An 18,669-nucleotide genomic window follows, 5' to 3' on the forward strand; every position below is an offset into this window, starting at 1 on the left:
ACTACGGTAGGCGCAGATATAAGACCCCCCGCGCTGACCGTACTTTCGAAAACTGGCTAGATGGTATCCACATCTGGGCGGCGGTCATCTCAGCCACATACCCCAAGAGGGCCTTGCACTTGTGGGCCTATGTAGCTGACGTTAGGTTGGCAAATAAGATGGCTGGGGAGGTGGCGGCTCTAAACTACGATGAAGATTTTCGTAGGAACGCGTCTCAGAATCCAAAGACCAGGTGGGATCAGCGCAATCAGCATTTTTGGAGTTACCACGTGGTCCCATACGTGGAAAGGAAGCAGACGGATCCCCCTAGGTCAGGCAGGTTTGAACCCAGGAGAGACCCACGCCGCAGGGTCTGCTGGGAATATAATAAGGGCATCTGTCAGCGGCCCAATTGCAAATATACGCATGAATGCGAGAAGTGTTTAGGACAGCACCCCGGTGTGTCATGTTTCAAAGGGAGGCATTCCTTTCGCGGCGGGCGAGGCAATTCACACCAGGGCCCCAGGCACACAGGAGGCACCCCCCAGGGAACAGGTAGTAATCGGTTCTAATACATCACTCACTCTGGCTTTCTCCCCCATAAAGCTCGGCCCCCTGAAACTCCTTTTAGATCTCTATCCCAATAAAAAGGCGGCTAACTACCTCTGGGAGGGGTTCTCCTCCGGTTTTCGAATCCCAATAAAAAGCCCACCCCTTTCGTGCAACCCCCCCAATCAGAAATCGGTTAGGGAAAGACCCGACATAGCGATTAAAAAAAATCAACAAGGAAATTACCGCTGGTCGGGTGGCGGGTCCTTTTGCGGTGCCACCCATATCTGATCTACACATTTCCCCTTTGGGTATAGTCCCTAAAAAAGCGCCAGGCGAATTCAGGCTCATTCATAATCTCTCTCATCCGAGGGGCAGATCCGTAAATGATGGCATACCTCAGGAGCTTTGCACGGTGAAATATGCCTCCTTTGACCAGGCAGTGAAGCTTGTAAGGCAATTTGGTAAGGGCGCCTTGTTGGCAAAGTGTGACATCGAATCAGCATTTCGCCTCCTGCCTGTCCACCCGCAGGACTTCAGATGGCTGGGCTTTCGGTTCGATGGGGCATATTTCATCGACAAAGCCATGCCTATGGGTTGTTCCGTGGCATGCTCTGCATTTGAGGCCTTTAGCACGTTCCTGGATTGGGCCCTGCGCTTTAAAACCGGCCTGTCTGGAGTCTCACATTATTTGGATGACTTTCTCTTCGTGGCTAGGGCAAATAGTCCGGAGTGTGCAGGCCTTATGCAAGCATTCTCGGCCCTTGCTCACGAGCTGGGGGTGCCATTAGCAGCAGATAAAACTGAAGGGCCCGTCTCACGTTTAACTTATTTAGGCATAGAATTAGACACAGTAGAGCAAACGTCCCGTTTGCCCGCGGACAAAATTAAAGGCCTTAGGGAGACCATAGAACAGCTCATCCCCTGTAAAAAACTTACCCTTAGACAAATCCAATCTCTCCTGGGTCACTTGAATTTCGCGTGCAAGGTAATATCACCAGGCCGCCCCTTCTGCCTGCGATTAGCCAGACTTACGGCAGGTTTAACAAAACCCTTCCACAGGAAGCGTCTCCCTCGAGGCGTTAAGGCGGACCTCGAGTCTTGGCTTACATTTTTGGGAGATTATAATGGGGTATCCCTGTGGCAGGACAGCTTGGCTCTGCATTCCGATTTTCAGATACAGTCAGACGCGGCCGGTTCCTTGGGTTTTGGAGTCTATTTCAAAGGTAAATGGTGTGCGCAGCGTTGGCCGGCCAGCTGGCAGGGTACGGATATTACACGCGACTTAACATTCTTAGAGTTCTTCCCTATAGTGGTAGCAGTGCACTTATGGTCCGAGGAATTCAGGGATCGACGAGTCTGCTTCAGAACCGACAACCAAGCGGTGGTCAGCGTCCTCGCTCGCCAATCATCAAGATCTCCGAGAGTGTCATCTCTCTTACGCCATTTCGTCCTACTAAGCTTGAAATTCAACATGCATTTCTCAGCCAAATTTGTGCCTGGGCTTAATAATAATATCGCAGATGCTTTGTCTCGCTTCCAGATGGACCGCTTCCGCTCGTTGGCTCCAGAGGCACGCCTGTGGCCAGAGCCGTTCCCGGAACACCTATGGAACCTTGGGAGCGCGAAATTCTGAAGGGAGTATTTGCATCGGTTGCCCCCTCTACCCTTAACTCTTATAAACGGGCTTGGTCAGATTTCACTAAGTTTAGGCAGAAAGGAGCCGCGGGTCCTACTCCGGGTCCGCCTTCCCAGGAAGAGGTTATGCAATATATAGTGCATTTGAGGAATCTGGGGCGAGCCGCTAAGACCCTTCAAATTCACACAGCAGCCATAACATTCTTCTCAAAATCACTTTATTTCATAGACCCGTGCGATAACTTCCACTTACGCAGGGCTATGGAGGGCTGGCGTCGGCTCCAGCCTCCAGCCAGTGACAACCGGCGGCCTATCACGTTTGACATGTTGGTTCAGATACACAAGCAGTTGAGAACCCTTTGCTGGTCGAAATTCGAGGCGCGCTTATTTTCAGCTGCGTTTTCAATGGCCTACTTTGGGGCACTCAGAGTAGGGGAGGTGGTCTGCGAGGACCAACCGGATGGTGTCACACGGGGTATTTTAATAGGGGATGTGTCACTGTCCGACACCCAGGTTCTGGTTCACATCCGACGTTCAAAGACCGACCAGAAAGGGAAGGGGGCCGTTTTACGCCTCCCTGCGACAGGGGCCGCGGGTCCGTGTCCAGTAAAGGATACCAGGAGGTTCCTTTACCTGCGCCCGGCAGGCCCAGGTCCCTTCCTTATTCACCCGGACAAGGCCAGGCTTACCCGCCAGCAATTCACCAGGGTCCTCCGCAAGGCCATCGCCTCTTGCGGGTATAACCCCACCGAATTCTCGCCCCACTCCTTCCGGATTGGTGCAGCTACTTCAGCCATGCACCTGGGCCTTTCTTCCGAGAGGATTCAGGACCTGGGAAGGTGGAAATCAAACGCATACAAAAGGTACATTCGTACGTAGCATACAGCTGATCCCGGGTTGTCACTCTTTGTTTTCCAGGTGGCCGGATAGTGCGCGTTTGGATAGCCGGGCACAGCGTGGTTTACTGGGCCCGCGAAAGGTCGATTGAGGTGGGCCTGGGGCACGGGCTGGGCCTTCCAGCCTCCGTGAGAGTGTCCTGGATTGCAAAGAGGGGCATGAAGTGGAACGAGCTATTGCCGACCCTCGAAAGCCGGGCTGCTTCACTCGGTTACCCTGACCTGCTTGTGCTGCAGCTAGGGGAGAACGACCTTGCCTACCGTAACGCAGTGGACTTGAAATTGAAAATATTCAGTGATTTTGATACCCTATTGGATTCCTGCCCTGGGATGACGCTGCTTTGGTCATCCCTGCTGGAGAGGCGCATTTGGCGCGATGGACGTTGCCCGATCGCTATGAACCGGACTAGGCGGCGCTTGAATTCTTTTGTGATCCGCAGAGTGTTATCCCTGAATGGCCGAGTTGTCTCGCACCCAAGCCTAAAGCAGAGTGAAGCAGCCCTGTTTCGTCATGATGGTGTACATCTGTCGCCTATGGGGAATGATATCTGGCTCGGAAACATAATTGCAGGAATCCACGATTGGCTACGTGTTAGTGTACATAACTAGGCGAATAAGAGATCAGGACCACAGCCCCCCTTAATAGCGTTAAAATATTAAATAATTAAATAATATTTAAGTTATACCCACGATTTGGCAAGAGGGTACTACGTGTGAGCGGATTGGCGGCGAGCCAGGGTGGGCTCGAGTGGCGGTTAGGCGTTGGAAATTTGCATAACAATCAGTTGGAGGAGGGGCAAGTACGTCATCAGCTGCCCTATCTTGGAGAGGTAATTCCGTTAAAGGATTCCGGGGGCGAGGCTTGGTCCTGAGCCTGGAGTTGCCTGGGCCGTAAGGCACGCCCCATCGGTGGCCACAGGAGGAGCTCTAGTAGATCTACGTCGCAGGGCTCCTTTCTGGTGGTTAACTTCTCACAGACTTCAACACACGGGTTGGAGTCGGATATAGTCTGTTAGGTTCCAACGCCTAAGCCAATTCCGCTCTACACGCATATTTAATAAAGTTGTGGCCTTAACCACCCAATTAATTAAATCTTAAACCTTGTGTCATGAGTCTTTATTCTGGGGAAGGAGGGCATATAGCCACACAAAGCCACTTCCGCGCTTGCGTCGGAGGTGGGGTTGTGGGCTGCCCGACTGTACCATCGCGTAGGGGCTGCCAGTTCAGCCCCTGCGCGATGGTGCGCTCCCGCCTGCGTCACACCCCGACCGGCCAATGAGGCTGGGCGGGGCGGGGCCACACCGTTTAAAGGCCTCCGCAGGCGGGAAAGCCTCCTCTTTCTCCGCTGTTCGCCGAGCGAACAATTCACCCGCCCGCCCACCCCTTAATAAGAGGCAAGGGGACGCTGCTATGGACGTCAGTTGGTTGCCCTGGCTGGCCAGGGGGCTGGGTAGGACTTTTCCCATACTGGGTTAGCCATGATGGGTTTTTCGCCTACCTCGTAGCATGTCGTCACAACTTAGGTTAGGCGGTTAGGCGTTGGAAATTTGCATAACAATCAGTTGGAGGAGGGGCAAGTACGTCATCAGCTGCCCTATCTTGGAGAGGTAATTCCGTTAAAGGATTCCGGGGGCGAGGCTTGGTCCTGAGCCTGGAGTTGCCTGGGCCGTAAGGCACGCCCCATCGGTGGCCACAGGAGGAGCTCTAGTAGATCTACGTCGCAGGGCTCCTTTCTGGTGGTTAACTTCTCACAGACTTCAACACACGGGTTGGAGTCGGATATAGTCTGTTAGGTTCCAACGCCTAAGCCAATTCCGCTCTACACGCATATTTAATAAAGTTGTGGCCTTAACCACCCAATTAATTAAATCTTAAACCTTGTGTCATGAGTCTTTATTCTGGGGAAGGAGGGCATATAGCCACACAAACCAGGGGTTCCTAAACTAAGGCCCGGGGGCCAGATGCGGCCCAATCGCCTTCTAAATCCGGCCCGTGGACGGTCCGAGAATCAGCATGTTTTTATATGAGTAGAATGTGTCCTTTAATTTAAATGCAACTCTGGATTCTTTGTGGGGCATAGGAATTCTTCATATATATAGTCCGGCCCCCCACCAGGTCTGAGGGACAGTGGACCGGCCTCCTGCTGAAAAAGTTTGCTGACCCCTAGGCTAAACCAACAGCAATGAAATTAAAATGTTAGATGCAGTAATATAACATATGGAAAATACAGAGGACGCCAATGCAGCTATGATTTTTATCGAGTAAAATTTACCATTAATGCAAGGCAAGCATAAATTAACAGCTACAAAATTAAAATGTTAATTGCTGTAATATAAAATTTAAAAATACGAAGGATGCCAATGCAGCTATTAGGGTAAAATAATCAAGCAACAGTAACACCAGTAAAACAATGTAGCAACATACTGCTCAAGGCAACAACAATATAACCCTCGTAGAGGTTCAACTAAATGAGACCATAAATTAATTAAGGGGAATATAGGCTGTGCTTTGTTGACCCTATAAGCTTCTGTGTCAGGTGAGCACGTATTCCCGCCCGTTACACACTTACTTAATTCCAACAATAAATCCAATTGCTGTGGGGATCTGAGCGGGCTGAGAGCCGGGGCGAAGGAGACTGAGCTCCCGTCTCTGGCTCGTTTAGAAGAGGGGTAGCCCCACCTCCCAGCCAACCCTACTGGTTGGCCCGGGTATGACGGAGGCGGGAACTCCCATCTCGCGAGGGGGCTGAGCGCTCAGCCCCCATCGCGAGAGTTCGCTCAGGCCACGCCCACAACCCCACCTCCGTGAGATGCGGAAGTGGCTTAATGATGAGGCTGAGAATGACATGAAAACTCTATTGTGTGAGTCTCAGATGAAGAAAATGAAACCTCAAGATAAAATGTTTTACTTGCTTAATGACAATTATGCAGCTGCATTTCTGAGAGACATCAATTTCAAGATTTAAATTTGATTTTATTAGATTTTATATTATTTATATTTATTTATTTATTTATTTGATTTGATTAGATTTTAATTGGTGTGCTCCCAATATTTACTTAGTCCTAGTCCATATTTACTAGTCCTAGTCCAACACTCTAAGCGCTACACTGTACTGGCTCAGAATAGTCAGAATAATTTATTTATGTTAATCAGATTCAGTACTTAATTGGAGTTGCAGCTTGTTATCTTGGACAATAAAAAAGATATAACAACCATGTAGGTTTTGAAATCAGTTTTCCATTCATCAACCCTTCACTCTTAAGCATCCCTTACATAAGACTGAAGTTAAGGGTCAGGGTTTAAAGATAGAGGGGAAATAATGGCAGGAAATATAGACAATTGCATCACTTGTTTTGTAAATCAGGATTTGCAAATCCTCATGGTGATGTTCTCCAAGGAGGGACTCTCTGAAACACTCCAGAAAGCAGGGAGGCTCAATCCCTCTTTGTCACAAACTATAAATCATCTACTAAAGACCGCACTCCAACATTTTGACACTTTCGTCTTCCAGACAAAGACAGAGGTGAGTAGAATCCTATTAGCTCATCCTCAGTGCAGACTAGGGCACATATTTCAGTTCCGAAAAAACTGAAAAAAAGGTTTAATACAATAGTAAAGTGCTATGATGTATCATGCATTCTTATATCTTCCCATGTGTTTAGAACATCATAGCACTTTACTATCGGACTTGATTATTGCACTTTATACTGGACTTTTAAGACTTCGAGCATGAGATTTTGTACACATTTTTGAAACTCCTTGTCTAGGTGAAGGTTGCTGGTGCATATATTTTTAAATATTTGCACTTCACGGTGGTTTACCTTTTCATTGTTTTGCTAACATTACCGTGTTGTCTGTTTGTTGCTATTTAAATCTAATAGCAAGGTTGCCCTTATGATCTATGGATCTAGGATTTGATTCTGCTTTCTCATTCTTAATTCAACATGAAACCAATATGTGTCTTTGCTGAGATGCTCCCCATGCTCCCTGCCAACACTAAAATTCTATTAGTACTGTACTAGGGAGAATGAATGATGTCAGTTGAATGTCTACTGCTGGCATCACTAATTCCCACATATTGAGAAAGGGGGCAAACACCACATACAATTGCCTGCATATTCCCTCAACCAATCGACTTTCATTAACTCCTTTCTAATTTTAGCTGTTACAAACACCTCTGCTGGTGTTGCCAAAACACAATAACAGAGCTACTCTTCAAGAATTTGTTCGATGAAATATTAAAGAATTAAGATGACCAACCATTCTACAGTGACAGAATTTCTTCTGATGGGGTTTTCCAGTGACCGAGAAGAAGAACTGTTTTATCTTGTGATATTTCTCTCCATTTATTTAATAGCCTTAGTGGGAAATTTCCTCATCATCATTGCTGTTGCTCTAAACCACAAACTGCACACTCCTATGTACTTCTTTCTGGTCAACCTATCATTATCAGACATTTGCTACATCTCAACCACAATCCCCAAATCCATAGCTGCTTCTTTGTCAGATGACAAAAGCATTTCTTTTGCTGGCTGTGTCGCACAGGTTTTCTTAGTTTTCACTTTTGCAGGTTCTGAGCTTGCCTTGCTCACGATCATGGCTTATGATCGCTATGTTGCAATCTGCCATCCTCTGCAGTATGAGCTAATCATGAACTGGGATGCCTGCATCCAAATGGCAGCTGCTTCCTGGATAAGCACCCCAATCCATTCATCGTTACATACCATTATCACTTTCAGGCTACATTTCTGTGGGTCCAATATTATTGGGCAGTATTTCTGTGATATTCCTCAGCTGCTAAAGATTTCTTGTACTGACACAAAGCTTAACCAAATTTTGATTTTTGCCATTGGGATTATAGTAGATTCATTTTGTGGAGGGTTCATCTTTGTTTCCTATGGCTACATCTTCTCTGCTGTGCTGAGAATCCCATCTGTTCAAGGCAGATATAAAGCTTTCTCTACCTGCATTCCTCACCTGACTGTCTTTTCTATATTCATCATCACAGCTGTGTTTTCATACATGAGACCTAAAGAGCTTTCTTCTACAATGATGGATTTGCTCTCTGCTGTATTGTATAATGTTTTGCCACCACTACTGAATCCCATTATTTATAGCTTTCGGAACAAAGACATCCAAGAGGCCGTGTTGAAAATACCGGAAAGAATTAGAAATCTCCTAGCATGATTTCTTGCAGGGTGTCTCATACACATCACAAGTCCTGTGTATTGCATAAAAATGCAAATGTCAGTGAAAATACCTTAAAATGCAATTTTTTATGTAATTGTGTGTTGCAAATAGAAGTGTATTGGGCAGATTGGCATTTAAAATGTTTATATTAGGAACGTTTCACACAAAAAGCCTGATGAGTTTTCATTAGGACATTACACACACACACACACACACACAGTATGACAATGTGGAAATGTGAGGAACTGGATCGAATGCTAAGAAACTGAAAGAAAATGAAATTGACACATTCAACCTTGCTACTCCCAGCCTGCTAAATTGGGTTTCTTTTTGAGTGGGGGTGTTAGGTGGGAGGAAGGGTAGAATAAGTCTTTGCACAAGTGATGAGGTCACTGGACCACATTTGAATCCAATACTCTGTCCTGAGTTTCTCACATAACTGTGGCCCCTCCTCTTTCACTGTTTTAGAGGTGTGTTATTCTAGCACCATTCTTACTGGGTCATGCATGTCAGGGTGCATGGTTAATTTTATTGGCATTTCTTTTTTAAAAGAGCTATATCACTTCAGTTCAATGAGTATCGGAATACTTAATGTGTTTATTAGTAGTAGCTGTTTTGAGTCCGTATAATACACAAACACACACATACAAGTTCACTTTGGTTGCTTTATGTTGGCTTGAGGATTAGGTGCAAATTTTGATGGGTTATTTTACCTAGGATTCTTGGTGTAGTATTCCTAAATAGATTCATTTTGTGGAGGGTCCATCTTTGTTTCCTATGGCGACATGTTCTCTGCTGTGCTGGGGATCCCATCTGTTCAAGGTAGATATAAAGCATTCTCTACCTGTACCCCCACCTGACTATATTCTTTATTTATTAGCAGAGCTGTGTTTTCATACACAAAAACTAAAGTGTTTTCCTCTACAGATTTTCTCCCTTCTGTACTGTATACTGTTTTGCCACCATTACTGAATCCCATAATTATCTATAACTTCAGAAACAAGAACATCCAAGAGACCGTGCTGTAAATACCGAAAAAGGAGTATGAGGACCAGATCAAGGGTACTGGATCACAATGAAATGGCAAAAATTAACCACTAGACTAAGAGGACATAATGAGGAAGTGCATAAGGAGGAATTGAGAAGAAGGGGTTGTGTGTTTTTGTTTTTTGTTTTTTTGTTTTTGTTTTGAAAATACATTTGTCAATGCCAATAAATGTTTTGGAATATTTTCGGATAAAATGTTGTGTGGTAATCTGATGAGTTAATACAAATAAAATTAATCTGATCTGTTCACTTTTTTCCTGCAATCTAAATAATGTTCACGCAAAATAAGCTCAACTGAATTCATTTAAGCTTATTGCTAGATAAATGGGATCATCTTAACTGAGCGTCCGCCTTGCATGTGGGCCCAAGGCACCCCCCCCACTATCCTTGAGGGGGTGGGAGACTGAGCCCAGCCCACATGATGCTCCCATGATCACACCATGGCCTATTGGCCAATCAGAGATCAGTGGTGTGATTGTGGGGGCATATAAAAGGTGGTGGTGCGTTTCTGGGGATTCACCTGGATTCTCTGTCTCGCTTTCAGATGGACCACTTTAGATCTTTGGCACCGGATGCACAGCAGTTGCTGGAGCCTTTTCCAGTGTACCTATGGCATAGCTGCCAAGTTTTCCCTTTTCTCGTGAGGAAGCCTATTCAGCATAAGGGAAAATCCTTTAAAAAAGGGATAACTTGGCAGCTATGACCTATGGAGCCTTGGAAGCGCATTTAGATCTTACAAGAAAGCCTGGGCTGATTATATATTTTAAGACTCTTAAAATCCACTCTGCTGCCATTTCTTTTTTCAGCAAATCCCTGTTTGCCCATGATCTGTGTGCGGCTTTTGTGCTCCGGAAGGCACAAAAAATCACTCTTTGGACCTGAACAAGGTAGTCAGCATACTGAACACAGTCATAACTCCATTGCTGAACCCTTTCATTTATAGTCTGAGAAACAAGAAAGTCAAGGAGGCCCTGAAACATCTTGCCAGGAGAAAGACTTCCCCTTTAATTAAGCTCAGATTTCTGAATCAGGAAAAGGGGCCTATGCACTGTGTAGTATTGAATAATGGAAGTTGATAAAGGTGGGGAGGTTGATGAGAAGGTGTACACACATCAACACTGGAACAATGGTTCAGCTGAATATTCTAGATGTGAGATCATTGTCCTGGGGAACATGTAATCTTTGTTACTGTTCAAAATCTCTAACACATGTGGCGTGGTGGAGCTTCTGGCTTTCAGTGAGGCGATATTCATTTAAAAATTTACTCAGTGATGAATCTGACAGGACAGTCTTTGCATAGCTGTCTTACAGCCTCAGCTACTTCAGAGACTTGGTTTGAAAACAGTAACACTATAATCCACTTTTTTGACTTTTTGAGTTCCTGTGAAAAGTGGTGTATAGCTGTTCTTAGTAATTGTGATTGTGTGGCGATGTCCCTTGCTCCAAAGGAAAATAAGACACTGTGAAATGAATTTTAAGAGGGCGAAAAGGCCACAACTTTATTGGTTTTGGTTGTTGAGCGGTATTGGCTTAGGCATTGGAACCTAACAGGCTATATCCAACTGTAACCCGTGTGTTACAGTCTGGGAGAAATTAACCACCAGAAAGGAGCCCAATGATGTACATCTACTGAGACACCTCCTATGGCCACCGTTGGGGGGTGCCATAAGGCCCAGACCTCCACAGGCTCAGGACAAAGCTACCCCCCCCCGGAACCCCTTTAACGGGATCAAATTTCCAAACTCTGGGCAGACGATGACGTGATCTGCCCCCCTTTTTCTTTTATGCAAATTTGCTCCAAGAACTTCCTCGATGCACGCCACCAGGGCCTCGCAGAGTTTGTCCATTCAAGGCTAATACCTTTCTGGCCACTGCCAGATCCAAAAACTTCATTGATTTATCGATAGCAGTGGGGGTGTGAAAGTAGCACCAAAATGCGTCTCTCTAGCCGAGAAGACCAAAGGATTTTGATCTTTTGATCCCTAATACCTTTTGATCCCTACAGAAAGCAGGGAGGCTCAATTGATCCCTCTTTGTCACAAACTATAAATCATCTACTAAAGACCGCACTCCAACATTTTGACACTTTCGTCTTCCAGACAAAGACAGAGGTGAGTAGAATCCTATTAGCTCATCCTCAGTGCAGACTAGGGCACATATTTCAGTTCCGAAAAAACTGAAAAAAGGTTTAATACAATAGTAAAGTGCTATGATGTATCATGCATTCTTATATCTTCCCATGTGTTTAGAACATCATAGCACTTTACTTTGTCACAAAGAGAGAGGTAAGTAGAATCTTATTAGCTCATCCTCTGTGCAGACTAGGGCACATATTTCAGTTCTGAAAAGACTGAAAAAAGGTTTAATACACCGTTGGGATTAATGAAGACATGGTTATTCTGTGAAAAAATAGGTAGTATTTATAGATAAGAGATAATAAAGTTGTGTTTCAAAATTCTGAGATTCTTATCAAAAATTCTGAGCTCTCACCAAAGCCAAATGATTTTTCATTGATGCTAGGTGGTGTGTGATTTGCTTTTTAAAAATAGTGAGAGCTGGAATTGTTAAATTAAGTTACTGTCCCAGTCATGAAAATTTAGCTGATGGATTTACAAAACCGCTTGGGTTTCAGCATCATGAAGAATTTTGTGAAGAAATGGGTCTGAAATAACTTTGTAGGACTGTTTATTTTTTGCCAGCGAGAGGGGGTGTTAGGGCTTTAAACCTGAGACGCTGGCAAATTAGCAAGGTCATGTGATTTAAGTTGTTAAGTTGTTAAGATCCCATTATTTATAGCTTGCGGAACAAAGACATCCAAGAGGCTGTGTTGAAAATACCGAAAAGAATTAGAAATCTCCTAGCATGATTTCTTGCAGGGTGTCTCATACACATCACAAGTCCTGTGCATTGCATAAAAATGCAAATGTCAGTGAAAATACCTTAAAATGCATTTTTTTTATGTTACTGTGTGTTGCAAATAGAAGTGTATTGGGCAGATTTGCATTTAAAATGTTTATATTAGGAACACTTCACACAAAAAGCCTGATGAGTTTTCATTAGGACCTTACACACACACACAGACACACACACACACACACACACACACACACACACATACACACAGTATGACGATGTGGAAACGTGAGGAACTGGATTGTATGCTAAGAAATGGAAAGAAATTGAAATTGACACATTCAACCTGGCTACTCCCAGCTTGCTAAATTGGGTTTCTTTTTGAGTGGGGGTGTTAGGTGGGAGGCAGGGTAGAATAAGTCTTTGCACAAGTGATGAGGTCTCTGGACCACATTTGAATCCAATACTCTGTCCTGAGTTTCTCACATAACTGTGGCCCCTCCTCCTTCACTGCTTTAGAGGTGCGTTATTCTAGCACCATACTTACTAGGTCATGCATTTCGGTGTGCATGGTTAATTTTATTGGCATTTCTTTTTTAAAAGAGCTATATCAGTTCAGTTCAATGAGTATCGGAATACTTAATGTGTTTATTAGTAGTAGGACTGTTTATTTTTTGCCAGCGAGAGGGGGTGTTAGGGCTTTAAACCTGAGACGCTGGCAAATTAGCAAGGTCATGTGATTTAAGTTGTTAAGTTGTTAAGATGCTCAGTATATATAGAGCGTTTGTTTTGTTTGCCTGAGTGGTGTGGAGCAGTCATGTCTGAAAGCTCTGGAGGTGTTTCAGTTATGCAATCAATCTGTCTGTAGAAAATTGGGCTTCAGTGGGTCGTTTCTGCTGCCAAGCTACAAGGTTTTTACCACAAAAAGAATACAGATGCTGTGCTTAATGCTCTGCAAAGAGAACTGTTTCTGGTCTGTGCAGCGCAAGCGTTTTACTGGACCAGAGCAGAAAACCTCTTATGCTGTTTGTGGGTGCTTATTGGTAACATAAATAACCTGTGATGGGAGGGAGAGAAGGGGCTGAAATTATTCAACACGCTTCTCAGAAAACTATCATATGTGAAATTTCTGCTCACTTAATGTCGAATAAAATTGCTGCATTGGTAGTTCACATCAAAAGATCATGGAAGCAATTGGCAAAGTAGTGAGGACTTTACAGATCCATGGATCTAGGAATAAAGATGAAACCCATAACAGTATTGTTTCTCAAACCAGCTACACTTCAGCTAGAGTCCTTCAGCCTTTCCTAATTCACCCCCAACCAAGGTGTGAACACCTAACACACCCATATCCTATTTCATAGCATAAAATTTTGCTTTGGATCCTTCCCAAGTTTCTTTTACCAAAACTATTGCTCCAGTTTATAATCATGGACCTATTTCAGATGGTGTGCTCCCAATATTTACTTATTGTCGTTGTATTGCACCTTTCCTCCACAGAGCTGAAGGGCATCCTTCCCAAGTCTAACCTCCAGATAGCTCTGTAAGATAGCTTAGCCTGAGAAAATTGATGAAAAGTCACCCAATTATCTTAATGGCTGAACAGAGATTTGAACCTGGGTTCCCTAGTCCTAGTCCAACACTCTAAGTGCTACACTGTACTGGCTCAGAATAGTCAGAATAATTTATTCATGTTAATCAGATTCAGTACTTAATTGGAGTTGCAGCTTGACATCTTGGACAATAAAAAAGATATAACAACCATGTAGGTTTTGAAATCAGTTTTCCATTCATCAACACTTCACTCTTAAGAATCCCTTACATACGACTGAAGTTAAGGGTCAGGGTTTAAAGATAGAAGGGAAATAATGGTAGGAAATATAGACAATTGCATCACTTGTTTTGTAAATCAGGATTTGCAAATCCTCATGGTGATGTTCTCCAAGGAGGGACTCTCTGAAACACTACAGAAAGCACTGAGGCGCAATTGGTCCTTCTTTGTCACAAACTATAAATCATCTACTAAAGACCGCACTTCAACATTTTTACACTTTCATCTTCCAGACAAAGACAGAGGTGAGTAGAATCCTATTAGCTCATCCTCAGTGCAGACTAGGGCACATATTTCAGTTCCAAAAAAAACTGAAAAAAGGTTGAATACGATATAATGTAATACTATGATGTATCATGCATTCTTATCTCTTCCCATGCGTTTAGAACATCATAGCACTTTACTATCGGACTTGATTATTGCACTTTATACTGGACTTTTAAGACTTTGAGCATGAGATTTTGTACACATTTATGAAACTCCTTGTCTAGGTGAAGGTTGTTGGTGCATATATTTTTAAATATTTGCACTTTATGGTGGTTTACCTTTTCATTGTTTTGCTAACATCACCATGTTGTCTGTTTGTTGCTATTTACATCTAATAGCAAGGTTGCCCTTATGATCTATGGATCTAGGATTTGATTCTGCTTTCTCATTCTTGATTCAACATGAAACCAAGATGTGTCTTTGCTGAGATGCTCCCCATGCTCCCTGCCAACTCTAAAATTCTATTTGTACTGTACTGGGAAGAATGAATGATGTCAGTTGAATGTCTACTGCTGGCATCACTCATTACCTCATATTGAGAAAGGGGGCAAACCCCACATACAATTGCCTACATATTCCCTCAACCACCAGACTTTCATTAACTCCTTTCTAATTTTAGGTGTTACAAACACTTCTGCTGGTGCTGATAAAATGCAATAACAGAGCTACTCTTCAAGAAATTGTTCGATGAAATATTAAAGAATTAAGATGGCCAACCAGACTACACTGACAGAATTTCTTCTGATGGGGTTTTCCAGTGACCGAGAAGGAGAACTGTTTTACCCTGTGATATTTCTTTCCATTTATTTAATAGCCTTAGTGGGAAATTTCCTCATCATCATTGCTGTTGCTCTGAACCACAAACTGCACACTCCTATGTACTTCTTTCTGGTCAACCTATCATTATCAGACATTTGCTACATCTCAACCACAATCCCCAAATCCATAGCTGCTTCTTTGTCAGATGACAAAAGGATTTCTTTTGCTGGCTGTGTTGCACAGGTTTTCTTAGTTGTGAATTTTGTAGGTTCTGAGCTTGCCTTGCTCACAATCATGGCTTATGATCGCTACGTTGCAATCTGCCATCCTCTGCAGTATGAGCTAATCATGAACTGGGATGCCTGCATCCAAATGGCAGCTACTTCCTGGATAAGCAACCTAATTCATTCGTCATTACATACCATTATCACTTTCAGGCTTCATTTCTGTGGGTCCAATATTATTGGGCAGTATTTCTGTGATATCCCTCAGCTGCTAAAGATTTCTTGTACTGACACAAAGTTTAACCTAATTTTGATTTTTGCCATCGGGATTACAGTAGATTCATTTTGTGGAGGGTTCATCTTTGTTTCCTATGGCTACATCTTCTCTGCTGTGCTGAGAATCCCATCTGTTCAAGGCAGATATAAAGCTTTCTCTACCTGCACCCCCCACCTGACTGTCTTTTCTTTATTCATCATCACAGCTGTGTTTTCATACATGAGACCTAAAGAGCTTTCTTCTACAATGATGGATTTGCTCTCTGCTGTATTGTATAATGTTTTGCCACCACTACTGAATCCCATTATTTATAGCTTGCGGAACAAAGACATCCAAGAGGCTGTGTTGAAAATACCGAAAAGAATTAGAAATCTCCTAGCATGATTTCTTGCAGGGTGTCTCATACACATCACAAGTCCTGTGCATTGCATAAAAATGCAAATGTCAGTGAAAATACCTTAAAATGCATTTTTTTTATGTTACTGTGTGTTGCAAATAGAAGTGTATTGGGCAGATTTGCATTTAAAATGTTTATATTAGGAACACTTCACACAAAAAGCCTGATGAGTTTTCATTAGGACCTTACACACACACACAGACACACACACACATACACACAGTATGACGATGTGGAAACGTGAGAAACTGGATTGAATGCTAAGAAATGGAAAGAAAATGAAATTGACACATTCAACCTGGCTACTCCCAGCTTGCTAAATTGGGTTTCTTTTTGAGTGGGGGTGTTAGGTGGGAGGAAGGGTAGAATAAGTCTTTGCACAAGTGATGAGGTCTCTGGACCACATTTGAATCCAATACTCTGTCCTGAGTTTCTCACATAACTGTGGCCCCTCCTCCTTCACTGCTTTAGAGGTGCGTTATTCTAGCACCATACTTACTAGGTCATGCATTTCGGTGTGCATGGTTAATTTTATTGGCATTTCTTTTTTAAAAGAGCTATATCACTTCAGTTCAATGAGTATCGGCATACTTAATGTGTTTATTAGTAGTAGCTGTTTTGAGTCCGTATAATACACAAACACACACACACAAGTTCACTTTGGTTGCTTTATGTTGGCTTGAGGATTAGGTGCAAATTTTGATGGGTTATTTTACCTAGGATTCTTGGTGCAGTATTCCTGAATAGATTCATTTTGTGGGGGGTCCATCTTTGTTTCCTATGGCTACATGTTCTCTGCTGTGCTGGGAATCCCATCTGTTCAAGGTAGATATAAAGCATTCTCTACCTGTATCCCCACCTGACCATTTTCTAAACTGTTTTCCTCTACAGAATTGCTCCCTTCTGTACTGTATACTGTTTTGCCACCATTACTGAATCCCATAATTATCTATAGCTTCAGAAACAAGAACATCCAAGAGGCAGTGCTGTAAATACCGAAAAAGGTAAAAGGTCTTCAATTATGTTTGCGTAAGATGTGTCTCACACTTATTCCAGGTTATTACACAGGTTTCTAGCGCCCACTTTTGTGTGATGTCCCTTAATTCTGGCCTTTGTCCTGTTTTACAGCTTACACTTTGTTAAAATGTCCATATGTAAAGGGACCCCTGACCATTAGGTCCAGTCATGACCGACTCTGGGGTTGGGGCACTCATCTCGCGTTATTGGCCGAGGGAGCCGGCGTACAGCTTCCAGGTCATGTAGCCAGCATGACTAAGCCATTTCTGGCGAACCAGAGCAGCGCACGGAAATGTCGTTAACCTTCCCACCGGAGTTATTTATCTGCTTGCACTTTGATGTGCTTTCAAACTGCTAGGTTGGCAGGAGCTGGGACCAAGCAACAGGAGCTCACCCCGTCACAAGGATTCGAACCACGACCTTCTGATGGGGAAGCCCTAGGCACAGTGGTTTAACTCACAGCGCCCCCTGCGTCCCGCAACATGCTATGGTGTGGACTAAAAATTCATCTTAAAATATATAGATAGATAGGTTAGAATGAAGCTCTTGCTCATATTATGTACCTCCCGTGGCTTCGGAAATGAAGTTCCCAAATGCAAGAAGTGCTCACATTTTTATGTACAAAACAAATATGGGGGGGGGGGGAGTCATGACAAAGAACTGAAAAATGTGTATTTTACCAGAGCAGTGTGTACGGAAAGTGTACAAAATGGTTGCAATTTAAATGCAGAGATTTTGTTCCTTTAAAAAAGGAAAAAAAGATCAGCACAAAAAGAGGATGGACTTGACCTATCACTGATTATGTTCATTTATTTCAAATGAATAAAAATGAAAGGACTGCACACTCACTCATTTAAAGGTAAAGTAATAATACTCAACCAAATGTAGAGATTTTTCAGTAAGTTTCATATTTGCCATAGCTGCCAAGTTATCCCTTTTTTCACCTCCATTTTTATGCAATCTATCTATAATTTGGCATCTATGCTGCCCTGAGAGAGAATACTCCTGAATTTGCCAATAGGGTGGAAAACACTTAAGTTACAGGTAGTAGAAAACACGATGCCTCTCCACAAATACAAAAACAAGAGCTAATACAATTCATAAAATCAGCTAAGCTGTTTTTGAAGAGTGGGAAAGTAGATATTCAATTTTAGTTTGCATCTTGAATTCCTTTTCAGAAGCAAAATAGTGCAAAAACTAGTGAAAATCAGATGATTGGCCACTATGCCTTTAAATCCTTTAAATGTGTTGAGACTCCCATTTACTGTGCACTGACTGTGTTTCCTTTGTTGGTTTTTTTTAATTCAGGTTCTTATAATGCTATCCAAAACGCATATCTCTGTACCTTTGAAATAACATGTGGCTGTTTAATGTATTGCTTCATGCCACCCCAAATCTCTGAGCCGTGCAAGATCTCAAAGGTTCCAGGGTTTGTGTTTCCCTTGGAATGAGGTGTAGTAGAGACTGTGTGGTCTATAGGCTATATGGTTTATTTAAACATATATACAACCTGAGTCTACATTGCAGGGTTCTCAGCATTATCACCCCAAGAGGGTCTTGCTTCTCTCATAGCTGCAGCTTTGAATATAAACAGAAATCAAGCATCTTTCTGTATTTCCAGCTTCCCAGCCTGCTTCATCCAGTTTCCAGCTCCCATTATCCCACCCTCAACTCTTGCCATTGTATTTCTAACTATCAGGAAGTTGAAGGAGGGGCCCCACCCATTTGCTACCTGGCAGAGAGCC

The 18,669-nt window shown here is 43.4% G+C and overlaps 2 protein-coding genes across 2 annotated transcripts; both read left to right on the forward strand.

The window, feature by feature from the left end:
* Nucleotides 1-7,313: 7,313 nt before the first annotated feature.
* On the forward strand, nt 7,314-8,249 carry LOC132592919 (olfactory receptor 14A16-like). The gene has a single exon (XM_060281154.2). The coding sequence runs from the start codon at nt 7,314-7,316 to the stop codon at nt 8,247-8,249; it is 936 nt and encodes a 311-aa protein (XP_060137137.2).
* Nucleotides 8,250-14,958: 6,709 nt separating this feature from the next.
* LOC118078850 (olfactory receptor 14A16-like) lies at nt 14,959-15,894 on the forward strand. Its single transcript, XM_060281155.2, has one exon. It carries the CDS (start codon nt 14,959-14,961, stop codon nt 15,892-15,894), a length of 936 nt encoding a protein of 311 aa, XP_060137138.2.
* Nucleotides 15,895-18,669: the final 2,775 nt, after the last annotated feature.

The sequence above is a fragment of the Zootoca vivipara genome, chromosome 12, assembly GCF_965207765.1.
Source record: "Zootoca vivipara chromosome 12, rZooViv2.hap1.1, whole genome shotgun sequence".
Taxonomy (NCBI): Eukaryota; Metazoa; Chordata; class Lepidosauria; order Squamata; family Lacertidae; genus Zootoca; species Zootoca vivipara.